This window comes from Pteropus vampyrus, unplaced genomic scaffold, assembly GCF_000151845.1.
Source record: "Pteropus vampyrus isolate Shadow unplaced genomic scaffold, Pvam_2.0 Scaffold9, whole genome shotgun sequence".
In the NCBI taxonomy this organism is placed as follows: Eukaryota; Metazoa; Chordata; class Mammalia; order Chiroptera; family Pteropodidae; genus Pteropus; species Pteropus vampyrus.
The window spans coordinates 5,947,221-5,971,538 of NW_011888790.1; the positions used below are offsets into that span (position 1 = coordinate 5,947,221).

Here is a 24,318-nt window from a genome sequence, read left to right on the forward strand (position 1 = left end):
ATGCCAAGGAATCATATTCAAGAGGTGAAAGGAAGAAATAAAAAATGAGGCAGGCAGGATAAGCAGGCTTGGAAAAGGGCAGAATTATTGAGGCTCATTTTTAAATCTCTGATTTTAAAAAAATTGGCTCTTAAATAAAAGGACATATATTATAAGACATATTAGGCAATTATAATTTTATCTGACACACCATCCTTAAAATTACTTGTGGATTAAATGAGAAATGAAAACGATTGAATGCTAAGCATTGTTAAGAAAACACGTCATACTTGAAGGTGTTCACACCTATTTGTCATTTCTTTTATCACTACACCAAGACCTTTTTGAAAACTATCTGCAGAAGAGATTATACCTCACTTGCCAGAAAAGACATTCAAGTCATTATGGATTTTTTTAAATTTAAACCAAAACAAGCACCAGCATCCTTTTCCCTTTAAATGAGACCAGCTAATAAATGCTTCAACATGCAGTTCTCCACTAGAGGACACTATTTCCACATACTACAATCAGGATTCATCCAGGCTGGCTTCAGATCGTATCTGAGAACAGAGGTCTCCCACCATATTTAAATCACACCCAGATAATCATGATGCATGGTTAAATGGAAATGACACTTTAATATTTGTAATATATAGGTAAAGAAAATAAACAAACCCATCAGTTGAAAAATAACTTAATTTTGCTAAAGTCATCTGCCGTGGGTGATCCATGATTTTTCACTGTTTTGCTATAGAGGTCATGTATCAGTAGCTGGGAAAACAGATGAGAACAGAGTGGTGCCTCACTTCATAGAAAAACAATGCAGTCCATAAAATCATAATGGGACCCTGAACTGTAGCTTTATGACACATTTCAAGTAACTACAAAAGTAAATATCTCTGCCTGCAAGGTGAAGTCTCCTGACATGGTAACTAAGATTCAGAGCTGTCTCTCAAAATAAGAAGCAAAGCACACTCTGGGAATTGTCCATGCCTGCTCTGATTAAAATGTCTCTACAAAAAAAGGCCATTTCACCTAATTCTGTCAGCTTGAACATCAAGATCTGGAGCATGGTTCTCTAGCACAGATTTGAAATCTCATTTTAGAAAACGAAGCATTTAGTACTCTTCACAGTGAAACTCTAATTTGATCACGGGTAGGAGAGTCAGTGAACACAAACCTCCAAAATTATACCACAACAACTTCTTTAGGGTCCGGACAAGGAGAATTAGCTCTATAGATATGCCAGCATCGTGCAGCTAGGAGAAGCAAGCATAATTCTCTCTAAAAATAGGTCACATCCTACAGAATGACTATAAGAATGCAAAAAGGTAATTGGGTTGTGTTGCCCTCCCCGCACTCCCCACCTTGCAGTAGTGTGAGTGGAAATGGAGACCACCAAGTAAAGCTGGAAGCCAGTGTCCATGATCAGGTTCACGTTAATGGATATTGAAGGATGGGCATGCTGAGAAGCCCTTTCTGATGGAATCCCAGGATGAGGCAGCCTGTGTGCTGGGTGGTCTGGTGGAAGATACAGCAGTAGGAAGACCCAATAGGACTTGCTCTTGTTATCCTGCCAAGGGCCACGAGTGGGGAAAAAGAAAGGTGAGGAGAGGAAAGGAGCTATTATAGTGATTGCTATTAGAGCTCCTTCCAGGTCTACACTCTCGGGACTTAATCAGCCTACTTGGAGAGAAGTTAGGTCAGTGCTTGCCAATAAGTAATGGCCAATTTTTTTTACCTTCTTAAAAGAAGAATTGTACTACTTTCAATTCCTTAGAAATACATCTTGGCATTTGTTCTACACCCCTTGGGTTGTATCCATCGTCATTTCTTTCATTTACCACTATTACCACTTTTCTCTCATGACTAGCCATTAATTTTCAGGCAGTTTTCAAAAGCTTTGCCTCCATTTTCTTAATCCCAGTGTTGTTGTTTTTTAAAATTAGGACACTTTACCTTTTGTTTCTAACCCTTCAGAAACCTAACCCATCTACATAAAAATGCAATCTTGTCTATTCTACAAATAAAGAAAAAAATAGTTTAAGGATCACTGTTAACAAAGGGCTTGCACATGTTTCCAATGTCTCTTCAGCTCTGGACGACCCCATGAAAGCACTTTACAAGGATATGATCATAAAAAATGAGAGAAGCTTGAAATTTTATCATCTGTATCATCTGGGAGGGGGTAGAACACAGTGGTTATGTGCAGATTTTGTGTCAGATTGTCCAGATTTGAATTTCCAACTCCATCTTTATTTCTTTGTGATATCGAACATATTATTTAATCTTTCTAAGTCTCTGTTAGCTCACCTGCAAGAAGAGCATAAACATAGTACCGGCCTCGTGGGGTATTATAAAGAGTGTATGAGATAACACATGAGCACAGTGGTTGGCATATGGTAGGTTAGTGGTCAATACGTTAGCTTTTATTATTTGTCCTCTTCCCACCGTACGGGCAGCAGTTTGGTGAAAGGGTATGAACACGTGCCCTCTCATGTGCACTGTCCACCACACATAGTGAAATGAGCTCAGTTATTACTCAGTTTAAACAATATGGAGCTCTTCCTTCTAAATTCCTTGAGAACAGTGTTTGGCTTGAGTTTTCTGGATTATTGCCTCATAGCTCCCTTTCACTTGGGCTTCTTTACTATATTCACATTTGCCATCACCTTGGTCATTTATGTTGGGTTACCACTGGGCCTCTAGAATGGGAACACACAGGTGAAAGAAAGACTGAGACTGACAGTGAGCTTCTGGACTGGCAGTGAAATGGTTATTCAACTAGAGTGTCTTCAGTCTACTGCACAAAACTGAATTTTACTTCATTTAGAATCAAAAAAAAAACCATTCTAAAAGCCAAGCACGAAATTTGCTAATAGGAAAAACAGTGTGACACTCTATAATATACTTACTTACTAAATATATTGATTTGTAATCTATTTTTTTAATTTCTATACAGTATAGGATATATGTTCTCTCGCTCCCTCCCACAAAGTACCTATTAGGATTACAATCTCTGGAGCCAGACCGCTTGAGTTCAGATTCTGTCACTCTCACACCCCACTCCCAGTAACATAACATTAGGCAGTAACTTAAACTCTCTAAGAATTAGTTTCCTCACTGTAAGGAGGGAATAATAAGTCTCTCGTGAGGGTTAAATGAGATAATGCATGTAAAGGGTCAATGAATTTTATTGAGTTGTTGTTTTTATTGATGTTACTGGGACTTAAATTAGGATTGGCTTCTAAATGGTTATTTGTTATCTGTATGATCCCAATATTTTCAGGTGGAGCAAATGAGTCATGCATGGTTCATAGTCTGTGTTCAGTGGTGCTGGGTCATAGGTTCCATCAGAACAAATGGTGTTTATTTGAAGGAGGCTGTGTGGTAAGTGTATAACAGCCTGGAAAGATCAAGGAAACCTGGATATAAACTTAGCTCTGTTGTAACTAGTGTTATAATCTTTGGCAAGTACAGTAATGCTGTTGGTGCTCCACCCAGATCACTTTTACCAGGCTGGTGTGCCTGTTTTCTCCTCCATTGCTGCTGTGAATATAGGCTGTGAATGGCACACAGCTGCTGCTTCTCTGGAGAATCACCCTCAGATGATGGGAGTGGTCTACTCCAGAGATGCCCGGGAAGTTAAATCTCCATCATCCCCAGGGTGGCCTGAACTCAATGGTTAACTGATACGAGAATACAGATGCCCAGCCTATTTGCCCTCAGAGGGAATGACTGTTCATGAGGTGCCACTCATGCTCCAGACCTTCCTGTGAAATCGGACTGGGCCTACACAGCAGTTGAAACCACTTCTTTGCTTGGTTTCTTCTCTGTTTTGCTTCCCCTGCTTTCCTTTAGACTTGTCCTGAGAGCATCCTCTCAATAACTCACTGGAACAAGAATCCTTGTCTCAAGCTACACTTTCAGGGAACCTCTCCTAAGACCTAAGAGAGAAGATTCTGGGTCTCAGTTTCACTTGACAGAAAATGAGGGAGTTGGATCCATTTTCGTTGATGGGTCTATTTCATCATGAATACAGATTTTAATCTTCAGAGTATTTTTGTATACTTCATACTCAGATATTTGGTTGTATCCATTCTGTATTCTTTCCTTTACTTATACCTCCCAAAAGGAGATCAGCTGAGGAACAAGTATCCTCTAAGTTAAAATTTTTGAGCTTTGGAATGTTTCTCTTCTAGGGAGAGCAGGGCACAGAAGTCAGGCCATTCCACCTCTCCTGGAGGAAATTATAGTAAACAAAACCTTTGAGTTTAGGTGTAGAATACTCAATATTTTCTTGGACACTCATGTTTTTATTGCTTTCACCACTGCAGATATCCTTCCACCTGTGACAGGAATCTCCCAGTCTCAGCCAGGTTGCAACCTCTAAGAAAACCTGTAAAATCACATACCTGCAGACTATATCATCATTTATATATGGATACAAAAATAAACCATACTATGGTACAGCTTGAGAAAAGTTAGAGAATGTCCATTCATTAAGTATCAGCAACTTTCGGGGACCTGCGGAGGTCCTGCCTGAGATCTTAGATACAAAGGAATAGTTAACTAACTAACTAACTAACTAACTAACTAACTAACTAACTAACTAACTTACTAACTTACTTACTTATTATTATTAGGAATAGTTAACTAACTAACTAACTAACTAACTAACTAACTAACTTATTTACTCTGTAATATTTCTCTAGTGTTTACTATGTATGAGAATTACAAGAATCATGGGCAACACAAGAGTATCTAGAGCCTGTACCTGTCTTTAAAATTCTTACAAGCTGGTAAAGGGACAGGACAAACCACTCAAAAACTAGTTTCAGTCCCTTTTTGAATTATTGTTTAATTAAAAATCACTACTGGAGGAGAAATTTATATGAGATTCAGAGGTGTTAAAAATCACTGTATTGATAGGTATTATGGTCAATGGTTGAAGGCAAGTTTTGTATTTGGATTTGGACACTAGAAGGGGAAGGAGGTAGAGGGAGATTGGAATGGCTTCCAAGAGAAAGCGATGCTTGAATTTCCCTCTCTATATTCTTTTCTCATTCTTCACTCCCGTCTCTCACCTTTAGACCTCTTCTTTCCTTGCTGGGTAATCCAACTGCAACCACTTCTTCTCTTACTACCTTTGACACAAACAGTTCCTGAAGTATTCTAGCTCAGTCTACCTCCCTGATGAAACTCTGAAGCTAAGGAGAGAAAGGAGTCTGGTTGGAAGCCTAAAGGTAGCCACCCAAGAACCAGAAAAATAATGTCTTAGGAGACAAAGGAAGAGAGAGTTTCAAACAAGAACTAGGCTTTAGGGCTAGATATGAAAAGAAATGAAACATGTTTTGTGGTTAGCCTATTGATAAACTTGGCAAGCATATGTGAGAGAAACAGCAAGGATGGCAGTTTGAAGAAGACCAGTAAGGCGACAAATATAATTTGTCCATTTAAGACATCTGGGAAAGGAAGGAAAGACAAGAACCAGAGCAGGAATTGGTTAAGGAAGTTTCTTTGATACAAAAGAGAACCTGTTTCTATGTTGAGGGGACGGCATTAGCAAAGAGGGACAGGTGAAAATAGAGGAAAACTGATGGAGTCACCTATGAGGGTTGTTAGGGAATGACCTGGCGCTGTTGTGCAGAAAATAGCTTTCTCTTGCTCTGAGATGGGAAGGAAGCGGTAGGTGATGGGCGGGGATGCAGGGAAGTTTATAGACCAGCGGCAGGCAATGCATTTAACAGTGATTACACACTTCCTCTGCTAAGGTCACTCATATGGACCACAAAGATGAGCAAGATACCATCCCCGTACTCTCCTTTCTCAAATATTCGCTTCATTTAAATGAATGAATGGATATTTAATCTATGCTCCTTGGAATTCAAACATGTCCAGCATGATAATAAAAATTAGTCTGACTTTTAGGCAGTTTTATTATCATCTTTAAGTCTTCTATAGAAAATGACTCCTTACTACCTGCATCTGAGCTGATCTTTTTTGCCACCTTGCCCTTGCTATACTACCAATGCTCAGATGCCTGTTTTAAGGTTTCTCTTTGAAGCAAACATGAATACATAAAACTAATTTGGGTAACAAGAGTAAAAGAACTGGAGAGAAGTGAAGAAGTCAAGTTTAACCCCTTCACATTACAAAAGAAGGAAATGAGGCCCAGATAGGGGAATGACTCATGAAGCCGCTCAATCCAGAAATGGCAAAGCTGGGTCTGGAATCCAGTTCTCCTAACTCCTGGAGCCTCAGGAAAAAGTTCAGTCTTGTTTACCTTTCCATGGTGTAGCCCAGACAGCAATTTAGTGGCATCCAAGTAAGGGAATGATACATGGAAGCTCTGGTAGATCCATCAGGAAACCAACAAATATTTTGGAGGAGGAAGTAGAATGACTTGATTGCTTTCTATTTCTCTCTGTTATGAAGTCAAAGTGTTCTCTCTTTAAAAGACTTTGGAGATTACTGCAACAAATCCCTCTCTTTTTACTTCATTCATTGTTCTTTGACAATACTTCCAAAGAAATTTGAATGACTTCTTGGTCGTCTGTTGTTCTTAAAGCCACAGACTATATTTTCTGAAGGGATGTGGTGTGTGTGTGTGATGGAAAATAAAAGCAAACTTATATCTGTGATTTAAAAACCTAAGGCAATAAAAAAGAGCGTGATAGAAAATTAAAATATAGGAAACTAAGAAGAGTATCAACTTGGGAGTACATCTTGAAAACTTTTTTATTTCCCTACTACTCTGATGTGCAGTATTCAATGTAATACAAATCATATTTTAAGTATAAATATGGATCTTTTTATTTTAAAAAATACCATAGGAAAGCTTTACTTAATATTTTGAGGAAGCAAAGAATTAACTTCTCGTTTATGTATTTTGCAGGTGATAGATTTCACACATCATTTTTGCTTTAAATGGGAATGTACTAGTATAAGTACATCACAAAGGCAAGGAAAGCAACAAAAATAATGACATGATACTTACTTGAGATATTTGTTTTGCAGAAGGAAAACTTTATAAAAATTAATTTGTGGCATACTCTCTTTCTACCTTACTCCAAACAATGTTGACTTCCACAGGAAATACCCCAGGTTCATTTTCCGCCCTTCTACCTACCCGAATTTGGATGACAATTAAACAGGATAGGTCAGTGGCTCTAAACAAATAATAAATAATTATAGAAGCTGTCCCATAATTGAAGATGACCTCAACTTCTATCTACATCAGTTGAACAGAATCAGATGCAACTAAAAGATTCTTTTTATAACACAGCTAGATTCTTCTGGGGGACAAGAAAGACTATTTCCTTCTGGTCCATTTGGTGATGAATATGCCAAACATCTCTAGTTCTAGCCTTTTCAGTTGGTGATACTCTAAAAAAAAAAAGAAAGAAAGAAAGTAATGGGTAGGGGGATACAGAAAAGCTCGTACCTCTCTTGAAGTCCTATAGGCTTCATTTTGAAAGGAGAAGGGCAGACAGAGGTGGTAGCTTTGATCTCAGGAGTGTATCGGCCTTGAGGGTCCACGACCACACTTAGTACCTTCGGGGCCTGCTCAGGCTGGACCATGCTGTTGATTGTCTTTGCCTCAGACTGTGCTGGCTGTAACGTGAGCGGTGAAAGGTGGATCTCCTGATTTTTCTCTTTATCTTGTCTCAAAGAAAGCTGAAATTTTTCTTTTAATCTGTAAAGAATCTATAGGAGGAGATACAAAGGGCTCCTGTCACATTTTTTTTCACACTCAACAATAAAGTGTGGTCTCCTCCACCCCCAAACCTAGAAGACAAACCAGAATAAAGGTTTAACGATAATACAAGTAAGAAAGACTTCTAGGATGATGTCTCAGTTTTGTAGTATCGAGATTTTTCTCAAAAGGATATACTTGGTATTTTTAGTTATAGTGCACAAACATATTACACATATGTGCATGGATTTATTCCTCAAATATTATTAAAAGAAAATTTGGCTAATTTTATAAAAATGCTAGATGTCAGATTGACATGAAAGTTTTTACTTAAAATGACTGAAATGGAAGGCTTATAGAAGGAATAACCATGAAATATGAGCTTATGATGTTTATAGAAACAAAGATCTGCATTCAATACAACATAGAATAAAGTCTTGCAAAATATTAATGAAAGAATAGTTATGCTATAAACCATAATTTCTTGTGTTGGTAAATATCTGCATTCATCGTATATTAACTTGAGTATCTAGTAAATCCTTGAAATAATTAAATTTAGGGCATGAATCAAAAAATAATTTGGATGACCAGAATATTTTTTCTTACCCTTTTCCCCTTTTAATTTTAATGCATGTAGAAAAAAGCAAAAGCATCACTGTCTTCCATTCTCAGAGCTCTTTCTTTAATGACTAATAAATCAGAATTGATAGAATATTCGCTTTTAAGAATTAGACTGACTTTATTGTGTCTATTCCAAAGGACCCTATTGTGAGGTAAGCAAAGTCTGTATCTCCTGTTCTCACACTTCCATTTTAATAGGCCTTTTTTCCTTTTTTCTTTTAAAAAGTTATTTATTTATTATTTTTATTTTAAAAAATGTATTATATTTTTCGTTTTATTGAGATATAATTGACATATAACATTGTATAAGTTTAAGGTATACAAAATAATGATTTGATATTTTTTCTCTTCTGTTGATGTTCACTACTCTACTCCAATTCCCGCAGAAATTAGATGTCCTTATGCTTCTTTGAGTCTGTTCAAGGAAATGACTTATTTAGCAGATGAAGAGCTGACTTAACCCATTATCTGCAATTACAGCATTGATAAAATCTGCATCTTATAAAGCCTTAGGCCAAATGAACTCTCCTGTTTAATTTCATTTCTGGAATCCATTAGCTAAATGGGTGTAATTTTAGGAGAGAGGTCTTTTCTGGCACTTTTCAATTACATTTACTCTAACTGGTCAGGGGACTAATTCTTTCTTTCCTCTTCTTTCAAATTTCCTTTAAATTCTAGCAATCTCTATATTTTAAATATATGGGAAAGATACAAAGTCTAAACATATTTTTTTCTGATTAGAAGATGAACAAACAGAAAGGAAATTTAGAAAAGAATTCACCTGAAATTGTGGAGGAAATAAATACCTTTAATAATTTATTTCAGGAAAATTTCAGAAAATATTTGTCCAGTATTCTCAAAATACGTTGATTTAAAAAAAAGTCTATTTAACAATATAAGATTATTTTAAAAATCAGAATGAAATAAAAACACAGCAATCTAAAATAAAAAGGTATCAGACTGAGATTAAAAAGAAAGAATTCAAAGAGCTGAAAATTCAGTAGCAGGATGTAAATCTGCAACTGATAAAGAATGGAACTGACAATGCGGAAAATATAATCAATGGCATATATGGCAAAATTGAGAGACTGCCTGGAATGTAGAGGAAAAGAATAAAGAAATGAAGATAAAAAACAAGAGAAAAGATAGAATATGGAAGTCAGAGAAGAGTCATTGTAAATGATAAACCAGAGTGAATGAAAGAGAAGGAAGTCATTCAAAACAATTTTCAGAGCCCACTATGCCATTTATTATAAAATGTACAGAGTATTCTGCTACAAATAAAATAGATTATAACTTATTCTTATGGAATTTAAGAATATGGAATGAAAAAATTCCTAGTTTAAATATATATTTATGCATGTAAATTGAAAGAAGAGTAAATGTGAAAAGAAAATGGAGCCATTATATGGCTTTGAAAAAAAAATATGTTACAAAGGATGCATGAATTCCATACCTAGATAAATTGATGTTCATGTGAAAGAAGGTAATAGAAAGAACTTCTCGAATATGCGAGGTCTCAGAAAATATACTGTGTACCTTTCCTGAAAAAAATTTACTGTCATGAAAAAGATGACTCAAAAGTAAGAACTAAAGAACTAGAAACTGATAGAAAAGGGAGCTTTAGAATTATTTAAACACAGAGTGAAAAATAAATTTAACTATGTCTCAGGTCCAACATCTCAGCATGTAGTAGTAAGAAAGGAAGTAGGGGAAGGGCAGAGAGGTAAAAAAAAATAAGGGCGAATATACGTTAAGTGACTTTTTAACTAGGGCTACAGAGGGGATGGGAATTGGAATGGTTACTAGAGGTCCTTCTGACCTAATTACACATTAGAGAAACTATAGTCCAGCCAACTCATGTGGCTTGCCTAAAGCCAAAATTTAGTTGTGGCAGAGCCAAGCCCTAACATAGCTCTGTCTTGCAGGCCTATGCACTATCCACTCTCTTACATTACTTCTGGTGCTGCTTTTCACCACACTATCATTCTCGAAGGTTGACATCTGCAGCAGATGTGATTCTCACCACTGAGTGAAAACCACCGAACCTAAGCATATATCTTTCATGGATGGAAAGGCCTTCTTAAGGAAAAGGACTATGCACATTTGAAGTATACCTAGAAATGCATATTATAATTTGAACTCCAAGAAATTAAAGAGAATCCTTATTGTCTTTTATGTCAGTTTACTTCCACATAAGCTGTACACTTTTATATGGGTGGCATTCGTTGACCCTGGTAAGGTAAAGCTAAATCTTAAAATTTTGAAAACAATGGGTTCTAAATATTCCAATGACAAATATTCCTGTTAATAGTACTACAAATATTACTAAGGAAAAAGATGTCTAATGCTAAGTGACAAGTCTTACTGTTTACAGGTACTTTCTCAAGATATAGGATAAAAAATACAGAAGATGAATCCCCTTACACTGTGCATAATGCCTAAGGATGGGAAGTTTTAACTTACTGCTTCTCTTCAGTTTCTATAACACTTAAAAGACACTTTGCCACCACACCACTCTGCAAAACCAAACTGCTCACTAGAACAATACCAATCAGATGACACATATGTGTTACGCTAAACACATAGGTACTAAAAGATGAGGCAATAGAATTTAAGATGAGATAGTTTTTATTTTTTTTAAATCACAAGCAAGTTATTTTCCTAAAGGAGAACAGAAACAAATATATTGTATCTTTATAAAAAAACATAAATAGAACATAATGCATATATTGTATATTCTAAGTTCTTCATATCTGAATATAATATGTATATCAGAACTTTTGCTTGCTTGTTTACATTTGGGTTTTAGAGAAGCACAGTTCAAAAATGAAAATAAGGAAGCCAAAAATATTGGCCTTCTCAGTAATTTTTGACAGATCACTTTTATGATTCTATTAGTGTAAAACAAACTATTCCAAAGTCCTTCTTTACCAGTCATGAGCTTATGTTCTTGACGAGGAAACTGTCACGTATTTTACAGTCATCTGTTTACTTTATCTCTGGTTAGAGGTCAGTTTTTAAATCTGCCTCTATGTAGTATGTGTACAAACTGATTGCTACAACTTTAGGGAAAAGCAGAGCTTGGAGAGTGTATAATGCTTATAAGAAACTGCATAACAATGCTCAAGAGAGAGATTGGGCTGTCTGAAAAAAAAAAGTGGAAAAAATTTAAGAAGTCTGCTACTTGGCAATAGGACATTTGTCATGGAATTAAGCTATAAAGTAGTGGTTCTCAACCAGCAGGAATTTTGCCCTTCTGGGGACACTTGGCAATGTCTAGAGATGTGTTTCGGTTGTCATATTGGGGTGTGTGTGGGGTGCTCCTGGTATCTAGCAGGCATGTGGTAGGGATGCTGTTCAATAACCTACAATGCATAGGACAGAACCCCCAGCCCACCACACAAATCAGCCAGTCCAAAATGTCAACAGTACTGCTGTTCAGAAATCTGGGATAAGGGATCTTAAAAATCACCTGGTATGATCTCCTCACTTCACATTTGAATAATTTACGGTAGGTTAGAAATGAAGTCTAGATTCCAGGTGTCTTGACTTAGGCTTGTAATCATTTACCTCTACTGTTTCTTCTAAATCCCACATCTTTCCCCGCAACCTCTTTCCCAAAGCCTCTGGAAAAGCGGAGCAGAGATTTTCCTCTGCACAGCTTGAGGTCTAGAATATAGCATATGCATATTTCTCTGTGTGAATGCACTTTGTTTCAAAGCTCAATTTAAAAGCTTACCATAGCAATGACAAGTCAGTATTTTTCACTTTACTTTTAGAGCTTGTTGTTTAAATCTTGGGATGCAATAAAATCTTTTGATTATTTGAAAAAGGAAAAGAGAAAGGAATATTGAATGAGAGGAGCTATAAAAGTTAAACCATAGCAAGAGGAAAAAATAATCACAGGAAGAGAACCAGAAGAACATACAAATGAGAGGAAGTTAAAAAAATTCTATAAAACTCTTTTACAGCTTGTAATTTTCTTTTTAAAAATCTCATAGTTAGGCAATATAAACTTCTGTTTGAATTAATATATGTTCAAATTTTTAAATGCCACCAACAGTCCCTAGCATGTATTCTTTATAGTATTGTATAGTTAGTTCTTAAGAGCTCATTCATTTATTTCTTTTAATTGAATAAACATATATCAATCCCTACTATATTGCAGAAACAAGACATTGTGGATGCAAAGATGGCACTTAAACTTGTCCTCTGGAAACTCGCAGGCTTCTGGAAGAGATAGACATGTAAAAATTCTATCTAGTACAAGATACTAGTACAAAAATAGAGCTGTGTCCACAGTATGTATGGTATACATTTATCAGTTCTGCTTGGGCCTAATGGCTCTGATTAATACAGGAATTCTCATCCTGTTCTGGACCTCTTCATAGCCAGAAATAGATGTCCACAAGATAGAGTGTTAGAACTAAAAGAAAGTGCACTTTGAATCTATTATGTGCGGAATCCTGGTAAAGAGTCCAGACTTTTAATCCAGATAGACCTGAATTTGAATTCCAACTCCTCTCCTCAGACACACCCATACACATATCCACACATTGTCTATTTGTTGAGTCACTTATCTTCTCTGAACCTTGGTTTTCCCATGAGTAAAATTAGGAAACTAATATACATAGTGTTTATGGATAGAAACTATAATTCATAATACTGTACTACATACATAAGAACTTGCTAAAAGGGTAGATCTTACATTAAGTATTCTTATTGCATCACAAAATAATAATAAATAAAGAGGGTGAGAGGAGACTTTGGAGGTGATGGATAGATTGGCATAGATTGTGGTGATGTTTTCATGAGGTATACTTATCTCCAAACTCATAAAATTGTATACATTAAATACAGACAGCTTTATGTATGTCAGTCATACTTCAATAAAGTGGTTAAAAAAATACATTGTTTAGTACCATGCAGTATATTTAGTACCAGTTTAGTACTAGTAAGTATGTAATGAATAGAAGAAACTAATTATTATTGTTATTATTTTTTCTTCTTAGTAAGAAGGTTGTATTTTTAGCTTACTCATACAGAAAAAAATTGAAAATTAGTTTTAGACATATACCTACTTTGGAAAACGATTCTGTAGCCAAATCATTCCAACTAGGAATCTAATCTCATTTCCCTCCATCCCTTAGGATTATACATAACAAATTAGAAAAGTGTGACTATTTATGTCTACCTGTGACATGCATTTACTGTTTAATGCTCAGGATGTAGCAGGTGGTCTGATCTAGGACTTCCTGCCTCAGTTAACAAGACTATGACTAGAGAAACTCTTTGTATGACATAGAGATGACTCTTCTATGGGTCTAACATGCCAAAATTTTTGCTGACCCAAACAGCTGTTTTTATGTGTTTTCTAAAATTGCTTTCTGGAAGCAGTGTGGCTTGTAGATATCTCTACCCACATTTCATAAATACCTTTGCACTTATGACTTAACCTCTAAGTACATTCGAAGGTATATATTAGCTGACAAACAGAGTTCTTTCTATTATATATTCAAGTTTAAGAACTAATTCTTCTTAGTAATATATTTCCTCCAGCTAAAAGAGACTGAATGGATTGGAAGTTGCCCACACATTTTTTTCTTGGAAAATTGTATTTGTCTATTTGTCGCTCCACCCACTGTACATTCACATTTGAGAGGTGCTAAATAAGTCACATATTTGAAAATGTCATGCATGTCTAATTTTGTGCATGGCAACATATAGATATTTTTTTATTTTAAGGAAAATAAACAATATGCCGCATTCAAAAATTTTGCCAAGCCTTATGTTGTTATACAGTACACATAATCCTTCATTATAGCAATTTACCTATATAATTTAATAATAAAACCACATGCTTTTCATTTCTATAGTATGTAGGAAGGCTAGATGCAAATAATGGTATTTGATCTTTCATAAATGTAATTAATGCCAGAGGAAAAATTCTGAGTTATATCTCTTTTTTGCCATGAAATTAACAAAATTATAAGAAAGAGAATTGCAATATATATGTTTAAGAATCTCAAAAGTGATAGTATAACTATTACTGAGAGATCTAAGTAGAAAACAATTTTAAATCAAGATCATGATCAAAAACAGTGAACCATTTACAAAGATAAGCTTATTTTAGAGACTCCTAAATGCTCCAAAACATAAACTGTTGACTTGTCAGTGATTAAGTTGCATCAGATAAATTTAACTTCATCTCAATCCTGCCTATAAGGTAGTATTTATTTTCTATCAATATTATCTGCTTTCTATGTTCTGATGGTTTGTTCCCTTGTTAGTTTTTTAAGTGACACTTTCATATTAAAATCTAAGACAATGTTTGAAATATATCATTCTACTACTTTCTTTCATTTATTCAAGAACTATTGGAATACGAACCACAAGTATTGCTTCTCTCAATATTTCCCACCTCCAATGTGAGCCTCACCCGGGAAATGGGAGCGTCACCACTCAGGTAGTCGGTCAAATAACCCAGGAGTCGTCCTTAACATTTTTCTTTCCTTTTCCCAGAGAATATGCAAGTACTGTCAGTTCCACCTGCAAATGAATCCCAATCCTTTGCTTCTTTCCATCTCTACCCCTACTACCCCCTTACTCTGGGCCACCATCATCTTTCTCACCAGGCTAACATAGCCTCTGGAAGAGTCCTCTTGCTCCCACACTTCATCTCATGCTCCGCCTCCAACTTTGAACCAGCAAGGAATGTAATCTTTTAAATACACATCAAAGCTCTGCTTAAAGTACTCAGCTTCCACTCTTCTTGAATCCAAAGAGGCTCAGCTTATCCCCACCTCAGCTGTTCCCATGTATCCACTGCCTGGGAGGCCCTTTCCCCACATTTGCATGTCTCAGATGTCTCAGATTGCTGTGCTCTACTCACTATTATGATATCTCTTCATGGCACTGGATGCTATTTAATTTTTTTGAATAAAAATAATAAACTTACATTTTTAAGGGCTGTTTTAGATTTATAGAAAAATTGTGCAGAGAGTATAGAGTTCTCTATTAGCTTTCTCCTCTACCTTCCTAGACAATTTCCCCTATTATTAACATCTTGCATTAGGGTGGTACATTTGTTATAATTGTTGAGCCAATATTGATAGAATTAGCTAAAGTCTGTAGTCTAGATTAAGGTCACTCTTCGGCTTGTACATTCTGTGGGTTTTGACAGTCCATCATGTCATAGATTCACCAATATAGTCTCATACAGAATAGCTTTACTGACCTGAAAGCCTACTTCACTTATTCATCTCGCCCCATCCAACCTCTGGCAAACCACTCATCTTTTTTATTGTCTCTACAAGCTCGTCTTTTCTGGAATGTCATACACTTGGAATTGTACAATATGTTCACCATTTGAGTTTTTAAAATAGTAACTTAATTATTATCCATGTCCCCTTCTGGAGTGTAGGCCCCATGGGAACAGAGATCTTATCTGTCTTGTTCTCCTCTTGGCCCAAAGCACCAACAACAGACCCATAGTGGATCTTCTGCAGGAATTTGTGGATTGAATGAATGGGTGAATTTACCTACCAGCCCAGTGGAGAGCAACCACCTATACTTTTGAAATATTCCTTTCTCGATTTGTTCTAGTAACTCTGAAGCAAATTTCCCCAGGTTTCTAACTTTTACATTGGTGTTTTGAAGATTTCAGGGAAAGAAAAGTTATTCCCTGGCTGTAAGTGGTTGAATGTATGGCTACTACAGGTCCTTTTGCCACCTGAGACCCATATCTCACGCAGGAATTTATCCAGTCATACTGGATACATGGGTGCTCCCTGAGTTAGAAATGCAAAATCTGGAGCATCTCTTACATGTTAGTAGCAAGCTCTGCTCTGCCTCCCTCTCGCCTTTTATCCTCACCTTTGCTCTTCTGCATCGTATCCATTCACCCCGGAACAATTTCCATTTTTATCACTCTTTACCCCTTTCTACCTTCTGATCCTCCCATTCTTTTTCACCTGTAAAGCATAAAAACACCCTAAATGTGACTGACAAGAACATAGCACTCGAGATTTGCTGTGTGAAGGACACGAAGAACCAGATATTTTAAAACTCAATTAACTGTAATAAGGAACCACACCCTCCAAAACACTAAAAAATGCCCAGAGGTCTCTGCCACAATTTCCATAACCTTCAACTTTCTCTCATTAATTTTTTTCCTTAACCTCACCATTTAATATATAAAAATAATTTTTTTACTCAATTTTTAAAGTATTCTTTTGTTTATGGTGTCGCAACTTTTAGAAATCTTTTTAAATGCCGGGCCCATAGGAGATGCCTCTGAATTCATTATGATGGAAGCTTTAAAGTGTTCTTACTACTTCCTATATTTAGACTCAAGGAGATATGCTCATTATCACCCTATTCAAGGCCTTAATTGTTTTATATCCTTCAAATATAGACATACTCAGCCTCTGTCTTTCCAAACTGAGCCCTAATCTTTCTAACATAAACCCCTTCCCAGCAGGGGGAGCATAAATGAACAAAATCCAATAAGATGCTTAGCAAGGCTGTTGATTGCGACATGTAAGTAGCATAATGTGTTTTGAGGGGCATTTGAAAACTAAGGAAGGACTGTTTTTAAAATGAGCAAAATTAACACACAAGAACATAGCACACAGGAAAAATATTATAACCCATTTATGAATTTCAAATATTTTAATATACATCACAGAATGTTCAGAAGGACAGGACAATCTTATTCTACTTGAAAGGTAACTGTTAACTCATTCAACACCAAATAGTACTGCCTAGTTTAGTGGGTTTAGGTTTATTTTGGGTTTTACTTTTTAAAAATTGGCAATATCCTTTTAAAGGCTGTACATTTATAATCTATAATTTACATAGTCATTTGCAGTTAACTTTTATATTTTTATAATATTCATTCACCTAAAAAAATTAGTTGATAGTGAATTGTATAGCTTTTGAGCCTATAATCATTTCCTTTTCGTGTTTCGAATTTCATAAAATGCTTTCAGGCTCTTGGAAAAAAGTAAATCAACTACTCTTTAAGGAGAAATCTTGCCCCTAAGACATATTTCTTTTTAAAATTTGTCCTGCATTCCATAAAAACAATATAGCTGAAGAAATAAAGTAAGCCTAAAGTGTGCCCATGAGACTTTAATGACTTTGAGGGTTTCAGTGACCTCATTGAATCACTTTCTAAAGCGTCATTCTCAGAGTCGATCAAGTTACTCAAAGCCTCAGTACAATTACAGCTTTATTCTGCAGGTCAGAATCCATAATTCCTTAGGTTTTCCTTTAGCTATCACTGCTGTCAGATAGGAAATTTCACATTTTGAAAGGATCGTAATCTTGCTTCTGTCCCCAGCCTTTTCAACATTTATTTGAATGGCAATGTACCCAATAATTTTAAGCAGTGGACTCAGCAAAGGGTAAAATATATAAAGAAGCAAACTTACCATCAAACACGTTACTATAATAATAAAGATGCTGAGAAATATGACAACAGCATAAAATCCTTCTTTGCTCCAGATTTTGTCCGCTTCATGCTGCCCTTGTAAAACATTTTTCTTTAAAAGCAAAACAGAAAGTCCGATGTTAAATGAGAGCTTGAAGAGACTGGCGTTCTTATCAGACACTAAACATATTTTTAGCTTTATTCCATTCAGTGTAGTAGAACACACCTACATTCCTCGCTGTGAGAGCTGCTTCTCACACTGATCTAAGACAAGGGGCTGCTGCCCTTACACATAAAAAGATTGTTTTTTCTCCTATACAGGATCAAAAGCATTCAATATGGCATATAGAGTCCGAGGCTTTGTAAATGTCCCTCACAGTCTCTCTTGGAAATTACCTGGTCCCTAGGTAAGAGAGCTCTGTTTTTTTTCTGTGTCAAGGAAATTGTTTTCGAAGCTTTCCTTACTCCATTTGAAGTCCCCTCCCACCACAACACCCCGCTTTTCGTGCTGTAATACTGCTCTTAACTTTTAAACAGAAGTGAAACAGGTGCAAACAAAATTTCATGATGCATTAATAAACGGAGCAACAATGTTGGGATCATTTCCTTCTCTTTTCTTCTCTTTTATCAAATCTTTTTTTTTTTTTAAATATATAGTCCTCTTTGTCAAAATCTGATTCAAGTACCACCTTGATAAATTGTTAGGATATTATATTTTATTTAAGCAAGAGGGAACACCAAAAGGTCCAGAATTATTTACTAATAAAAGGTGAAATAAATAGTTTAATTTTATTTGTACTTATTATTTTTTTGCTTACTACTTTGGGGGGGAGGGTGGAAGGGTGGAGAAGAAGCATGAATAAAATGTGAATGAGTGTCTTAGTTTTATTTTGCCTATTTGTTTAAAAACAACATAGCTAGTAAATCAAATCTTAGAATGCAATTGGTTTTATTATTCAGTGAAATTTATAGGTTCATAGTTAAAGAAACTTCAACTCGAAACTAAATGATCCACAATTAGGAAAATTACATAAAGGCTAAATCAAGTCATATGTTTCTAAATTCCACTTTGGTGAAGGCTGCCTTTTCCCTTTTTTAGTGAGAGAATTTTTCTGTCCTTGGACATTGTCTCTGATAATTAAGAAAGCCTTGAGCAACAAGATAGTGAATAATGAAAAGTCACATGGAGAGAGCCGTTGGAAGATGAGAGGTCATCTTGGACATTTCGGTGGCAAATGAGTTCTTAGCTTAATGTAACCACTGGAGTGACTTCAGCCTGTACTTGTAGAATAGAAGAACAATCTAGCTGATCCTAGTCAACTCACAGAATCACAAGAAATAAATAATTATTATCTCAAAAAAAAAAAAAAGAGAGAGAGAGAGAAAGAAAGCCTTGAACAAAACATGTCCTCGTGTCTAAACTTGGAAATCATTACTAATTATTTTTCAGGCATTTAAAAAAATAGAATGTATTCATCATTTGTAAATTAGATAAAACAAACATTTGCCTTGAGAAACATTTTATGAATCTTTTATCTTGGAACTCGAGTGGGTCCTGGTGCGGAGCTGAGTAAGACAGAACAGAAGGGGTCTGTTAAATGAGTTCTATTGTAATTAGAAACAATTTGAGGGAGCCTATTGCTTTAAGTTGTTGAGTTTCCATTTCCTTTGTTTGTTAAACATGAATGTGTTCCCTATAATATCTTGCCTACTTTCTAAAACATAGACAAATTCATAGATATAAAAAAAGCTTTCGAGATATATTTAAAAATACGTAGATGGAAGCAGATGGAGAATCTGAAAATGTTTGATGGAATAATTAGAAACCAAGTATCCTTCTGGAAAGAAAATCTTGGGTTCAAGTGAAAACTTGTCTTTTACTCTTTGACCTCATTCAGATCTATATTATCTCAATGTGTCCATAAACATAACTGGAAACTAATAAAAAAGAAAACTCTTGAAGAAATCAAGTATAAGTATGGAAATGAGTTTTTTTGCAGGCAATTAAATAGCATTATTGCTTGCTACAAAAGCAAACTAGTTAAGCCTTCAAGTAGGAAGCATAAACTTGTCAAATTTAAGTATGAAGATCTCAGCTTTAGTTAGTGTAAAATTTAGATGAAAAGGGTGGTTTGTTAGGTGGGTGGAAAGAGATTTTGTGTTCCTAACCTGATCAGGTTCATTTCTTTTTTGCCTGCTATAGTTCCATACCTCCTGAATATCAACATGTTCCTTTCTGCTTAAGATGAATCTGTTTTGTTTGTCTCTTAACTAAAGCAATGATGAGGGAAGAATTAACCTCCCACCCACCCCTACTTCCCCCACTCCCAGTTAGAAAGACACATGTTTTGCACTCCCAGAACTTAGTCACTGCACTTTCTTGGTAAATAGATTTCCTTCTGAGTCACGCTATTCTTGCTGAGCACTACTATATTTGTACAGAGATCTAAAAAACTTGATAAGGGCAAGGTAATAAATGGAAAAGTCTGTAGTTAAGATCCCACAAATCAAAAGATTGTAATTCACAGGACTCTCTGCTCTAACGTTTGCATAAGATTAAAGTGATGCCTTTTATATTTTGTCAGGGGTTGGAGGGTTCAATAGTCTGCGGCTCTGTGGCCGGGTCAAGCCAAAGCCACTGTATCATCTTTACAGTTTATTTCCTAGCTGCATAGCTTTGCACTTTAACTTTGTTGCAGTGAAAGAAGTTGTTGGGTTTTGTTTGGTTTTATGATTTAAAATTTAGGCAGTTTCCTGTATCACTGTTTCAGTAACAACGGCTTCTCACAGCAGAGGGAATGCAGTTAGCATTAATATGATGGCTAGGTGGAGGGCCAGGGTAGGGAGGGAGCAATTGGGGGGATCGTTTTATGAACTATATAGATGTCTAACCAATGTACTGTATACTTGCAACTAATTTAAATAAATAAATTTAAAAAATTAAAAATAACAATGGCTTCTCTATATCCTGTTTAATAATTTGATGCACTACAGTTTGTTTTTTTAAAAAAAAAATTTTGATTCCAGATGGTGGAAGAGATTCCCAAGTCCTAGGAGAGCTGATACAGAAGTTTTAGAAGATATATCTCTTTAGGCAAAAGAATGAAGTGGAAATATAAATTATCTGGTCAATTGATTGACTCAGGAAGATAATTGGGATGTAGCCCACAACGATATGGTTTTGTTAGATGAATGCCAAACCTCCCCTGTATTACGAACGAGGCGAATCATTAGGCCTGAATGATCTGACACATGTTAACACTGTATTCCTGCTCGGCATTGTATGGCTAGCATGATGATTCTTTAGACTGCTGGCTAATGTTCCTAGTTTGAAGGAACAATCACCAAATGCCTGGATTATGGCTTATATTTATTCGATATGGTTTTTTGCTTTGTAAATATTCCATGCAAGTATCATATTGGCTTATTTTTAAAGAAGGTAACTTCTTCTTTTGAAATATAATAAGAGCCGTGAAACTGGAGTAATTTGCAATTAAGCAACAAAACAAAACAAAACCCTAAATCATTTTTAAATATGAATGCAGAACTTATTATTTCAATAGATATTTAATTTTATAAAAACACTTAAAAATAAAAACTAAAATAATGATTTAATTTTATTTCCCTGTGATTTGATTTATTTGTCAAGAAGAAGTCTAGTTTTATCTTTACGAACATCTCATAATAAAATAATATTTAAGTGCCTACAATGTTCTAAGTACTGGATAAAAAAATATTTTAAAAATGTCTTTTTCTCCCAAGAGACTTAGATTTAAAATGAAAACAGATAATAAACAAAAGTAATTCTCTATTTGGTATTTTTCTTTGTTTCCCAAGAGCCATTTTTGATTAAAAAAAAAATCAAGCAAATAAAGAAATGATAACAATAAAAAAACACACCCTTTCCTGACAGCAATTAATATAAGTTTAGGAATAGGTGCTTTGTCAACAAATATATGAAAAGATGCTCAACATTGCTAGCTATTAGGGAAATGCAAATCAAAACTACAATGAGATACCATCTCACACCTGTTAGAATCGCTATAATAAACAGAACAAGTAATAACAAATGTTGGAGAGGATGCCGAGATAAAGGAACCCTCATACACTGCTGGTGGGACTGCAAGTTGGTACAGCCGCTATGGAAAACAGTATGGAAGTTCCTCAAAAAACTGAGAATTGATCTACCATATGACCCAGCAATCCCTCTACTTGGTATTTACCCCAAAGACTGGAAAACCCATAGCCGCAAAGATATGGGTTTATAGCAGCATAATTCACAGTGGCAAAGACATGGAAGCAACCAAAGTGTCCTACGATAGATGATTGGCTAAAGAAGCTGTGGTACATATATACAATGGAATCTTACTCAACCATAAGAAGAGATGAAATACTGCCATTTGCAACAACATGGATGGACCTCGAGATAATCATGCTAAGTGAAATAAGCTAGACAGAAAAAGTTGAAAAATCACATGATATCACTTATATGTGGTATATAAACCTAAAAGCAACAAATGAGCAGGACAAACAGAGACTCATTAACATGTACTATAGACTAGTGGTTACTAGTGGGGTGGGGGAGGAAGGGGGAAGTTAGACGGGGTAAAGGGGATCAAATATAGGGGGATAGGGGAGGGTGAAATGGGTAAAGGGAATCAAATATATGGTAGCTAAAGGAAACTGGACTTTGGGTTATAAACACACAATAGAATATACAGATGTCAAATGATAACGTACACCTGAAAATTATATAATTGTATTAACCAATGTTACCCCAATAAACTTAATTTAAAAACAAAAGGAATAGGTGCTTTGAGACATCATTCACTGTGTTCTTTAATCCATGTAAAGGATGAAAAACCAAAACACCAATATTCATTTTTTTTTCTGTTAATAAACATGCTACCATAGCAGAGCCATAATTTTGGGATAAAAATGTGAAAGTGTGTTGAGGCATGTACTGCCATCACATATTAACTACAAAGATGAATAAAGAGGTGGGAAAACTCACAGAATACCATCTCAGTTAGTTAATACAACTACTAACAAATGCTTTTGCAGTGCTCCTTTGGACTGTACATGTCTGAAGCTTCCCACAAGGGCACTTGCACACTGCTGACAGCTTTCTCCTTAGCCTTCTCCTATTTCTGCACTTAGAGCTTCAGGTCAGAGGGTAATTCTGGGCCCCTTCTAGAAGTGCTTGAACAAAAGGCTCTATCAATTCATCCATCCTTGATGAAATGCTCCTTATAGCCAATTAAAATACTGCCTAGTCTCCTGTAATACAATATTTCCTAGAATCTAGGTTTCCTAGATTTCTCAAATCCCACAAATTTATAAGAAATATCACATTTTGACCATCGAATACCCTTTCATTATTGAATTATAGTACAGACTTGTGGTCTGTTGTGGGCTAATAGTTTTGTGATAAGCAGTCAGGCTACACTCCTCACTTTCAATGGGCTGAGGTATGTTTGAGGACCCAAATATGTACTTGATTTTAACTAGTTGTTTGTTTGTTTGTTTGTTTGTTTTTTGTATGGTGAGCTTCTCTTGGTTCATAGATCTGGATGATTCACTAATCTGCCATGTTCCTAAAGAATTCAGAATGGCATTTAAACTCAGAATAAAGCAATAGGGAGGAATGCTTATATAACTCACTGAAAACTCACAAGAAGCAGAATAAATTAATCCAGTGGTCTTTATAAATTTTAAAGAATTGTCCTGAGTAAGATGTGTGCAAGTCAGTCTGTGTAGGACCTGGACTATAGGAATGAGATTAAGTGTGATGTACATAAGGAAGCTCCTTTAGAATCACATTCGGGCAGGGCTAGAGAGGGGTCTGGGTGTTTAAGCTAAGTTGACCCATTCCTTTGGCCTCTCTGAAACATGAAGCAACCTCTTGTTCCTCAAAGCTCCCGTGGCACACTATGGTAACATTATCATACCCTTGCATTCTCCTTATCTGCTTTTATCTTATTTGCCCTATTAGAACATAAGCCCATTGAAAGCAATAATTATATTTTTTTATTTGTTTATTTCTTTATTTTTCTGACCTTGCATACCACTGAGCACAGTGCTTAGTTATTTGTGTGCCCACTGAATACGAGACACAATTGAAGCCTCTGAGGACACAGATAAAATAACATGACATGTCTCTGCAGGAACCTGCAGTGTAGAGATGGACTCAAAGACTAACATAGGATAAGGGGTTTTTGTACTAAGCTCACCGAGAACAGAAATCGGTGAGCACTCACATCTGTGGTAGCACAAAGGAAAGCTGCTTTGCTATATAGTAGATTGATCTTGAACCATAAAAATGTGTGTAGATGGATTGATGTATGTACAAGTGTGGAGGGAAGAAACAGTACATCGGTGTCGTGGTACCTATTAAGTTTGGAATTGCTGAAGCATAAACTAAGAGAGTATTGTTCAACAATTATAAAGCCCAGCTCATAAAGGACCATATACCATATTAAGAAATCCACACTTGATTCTGTAGCATTTAGGAGGTCAAAGAAGAATCATGACATCAAGAGGGCATGGCCAAATTTACTTTAGCGAGATTACTCTGGTG

The 24,318-nt window shown here is 35.8% G+C and overlaps 1 protein-coding gene across 3 annotated transcripts in view; it reads right to left on the reverse strand.

The window, feature by feature from the left end:
- The window catches only part of PTPRR (protein tyrosine phosphatase, receptor type R), a 229,108-nt gene that overhangs the window by 78,922 nt on the left and 125,868 nt on the right, over positions 1 to 24,318 (reverse strand). For 2 of the 3 annotated variants that reach the window (XM_011374274.2, XM_011374277.1), the window contains 2 exons: positions 17,740 to 17,850; positions 7,427 to 7,689 (listed from right to left, as the gene is read on the reverse strand). In XM_011374274.2, coding sequence (XP_011372576.1) covers positions 7,427 to 7,689; positions 17,740 to 17,850 — 374 coding nt within the window. Of the gene's footprint in view, positions 1 to 7,426; positions 7,690 to 17,739; positions 17,851 to 18,134; positions 18,313 to 24,318 lie in introns of those variants that run through there. The other variant, XM_011374285.2, reaches the window with a different exon arrangement.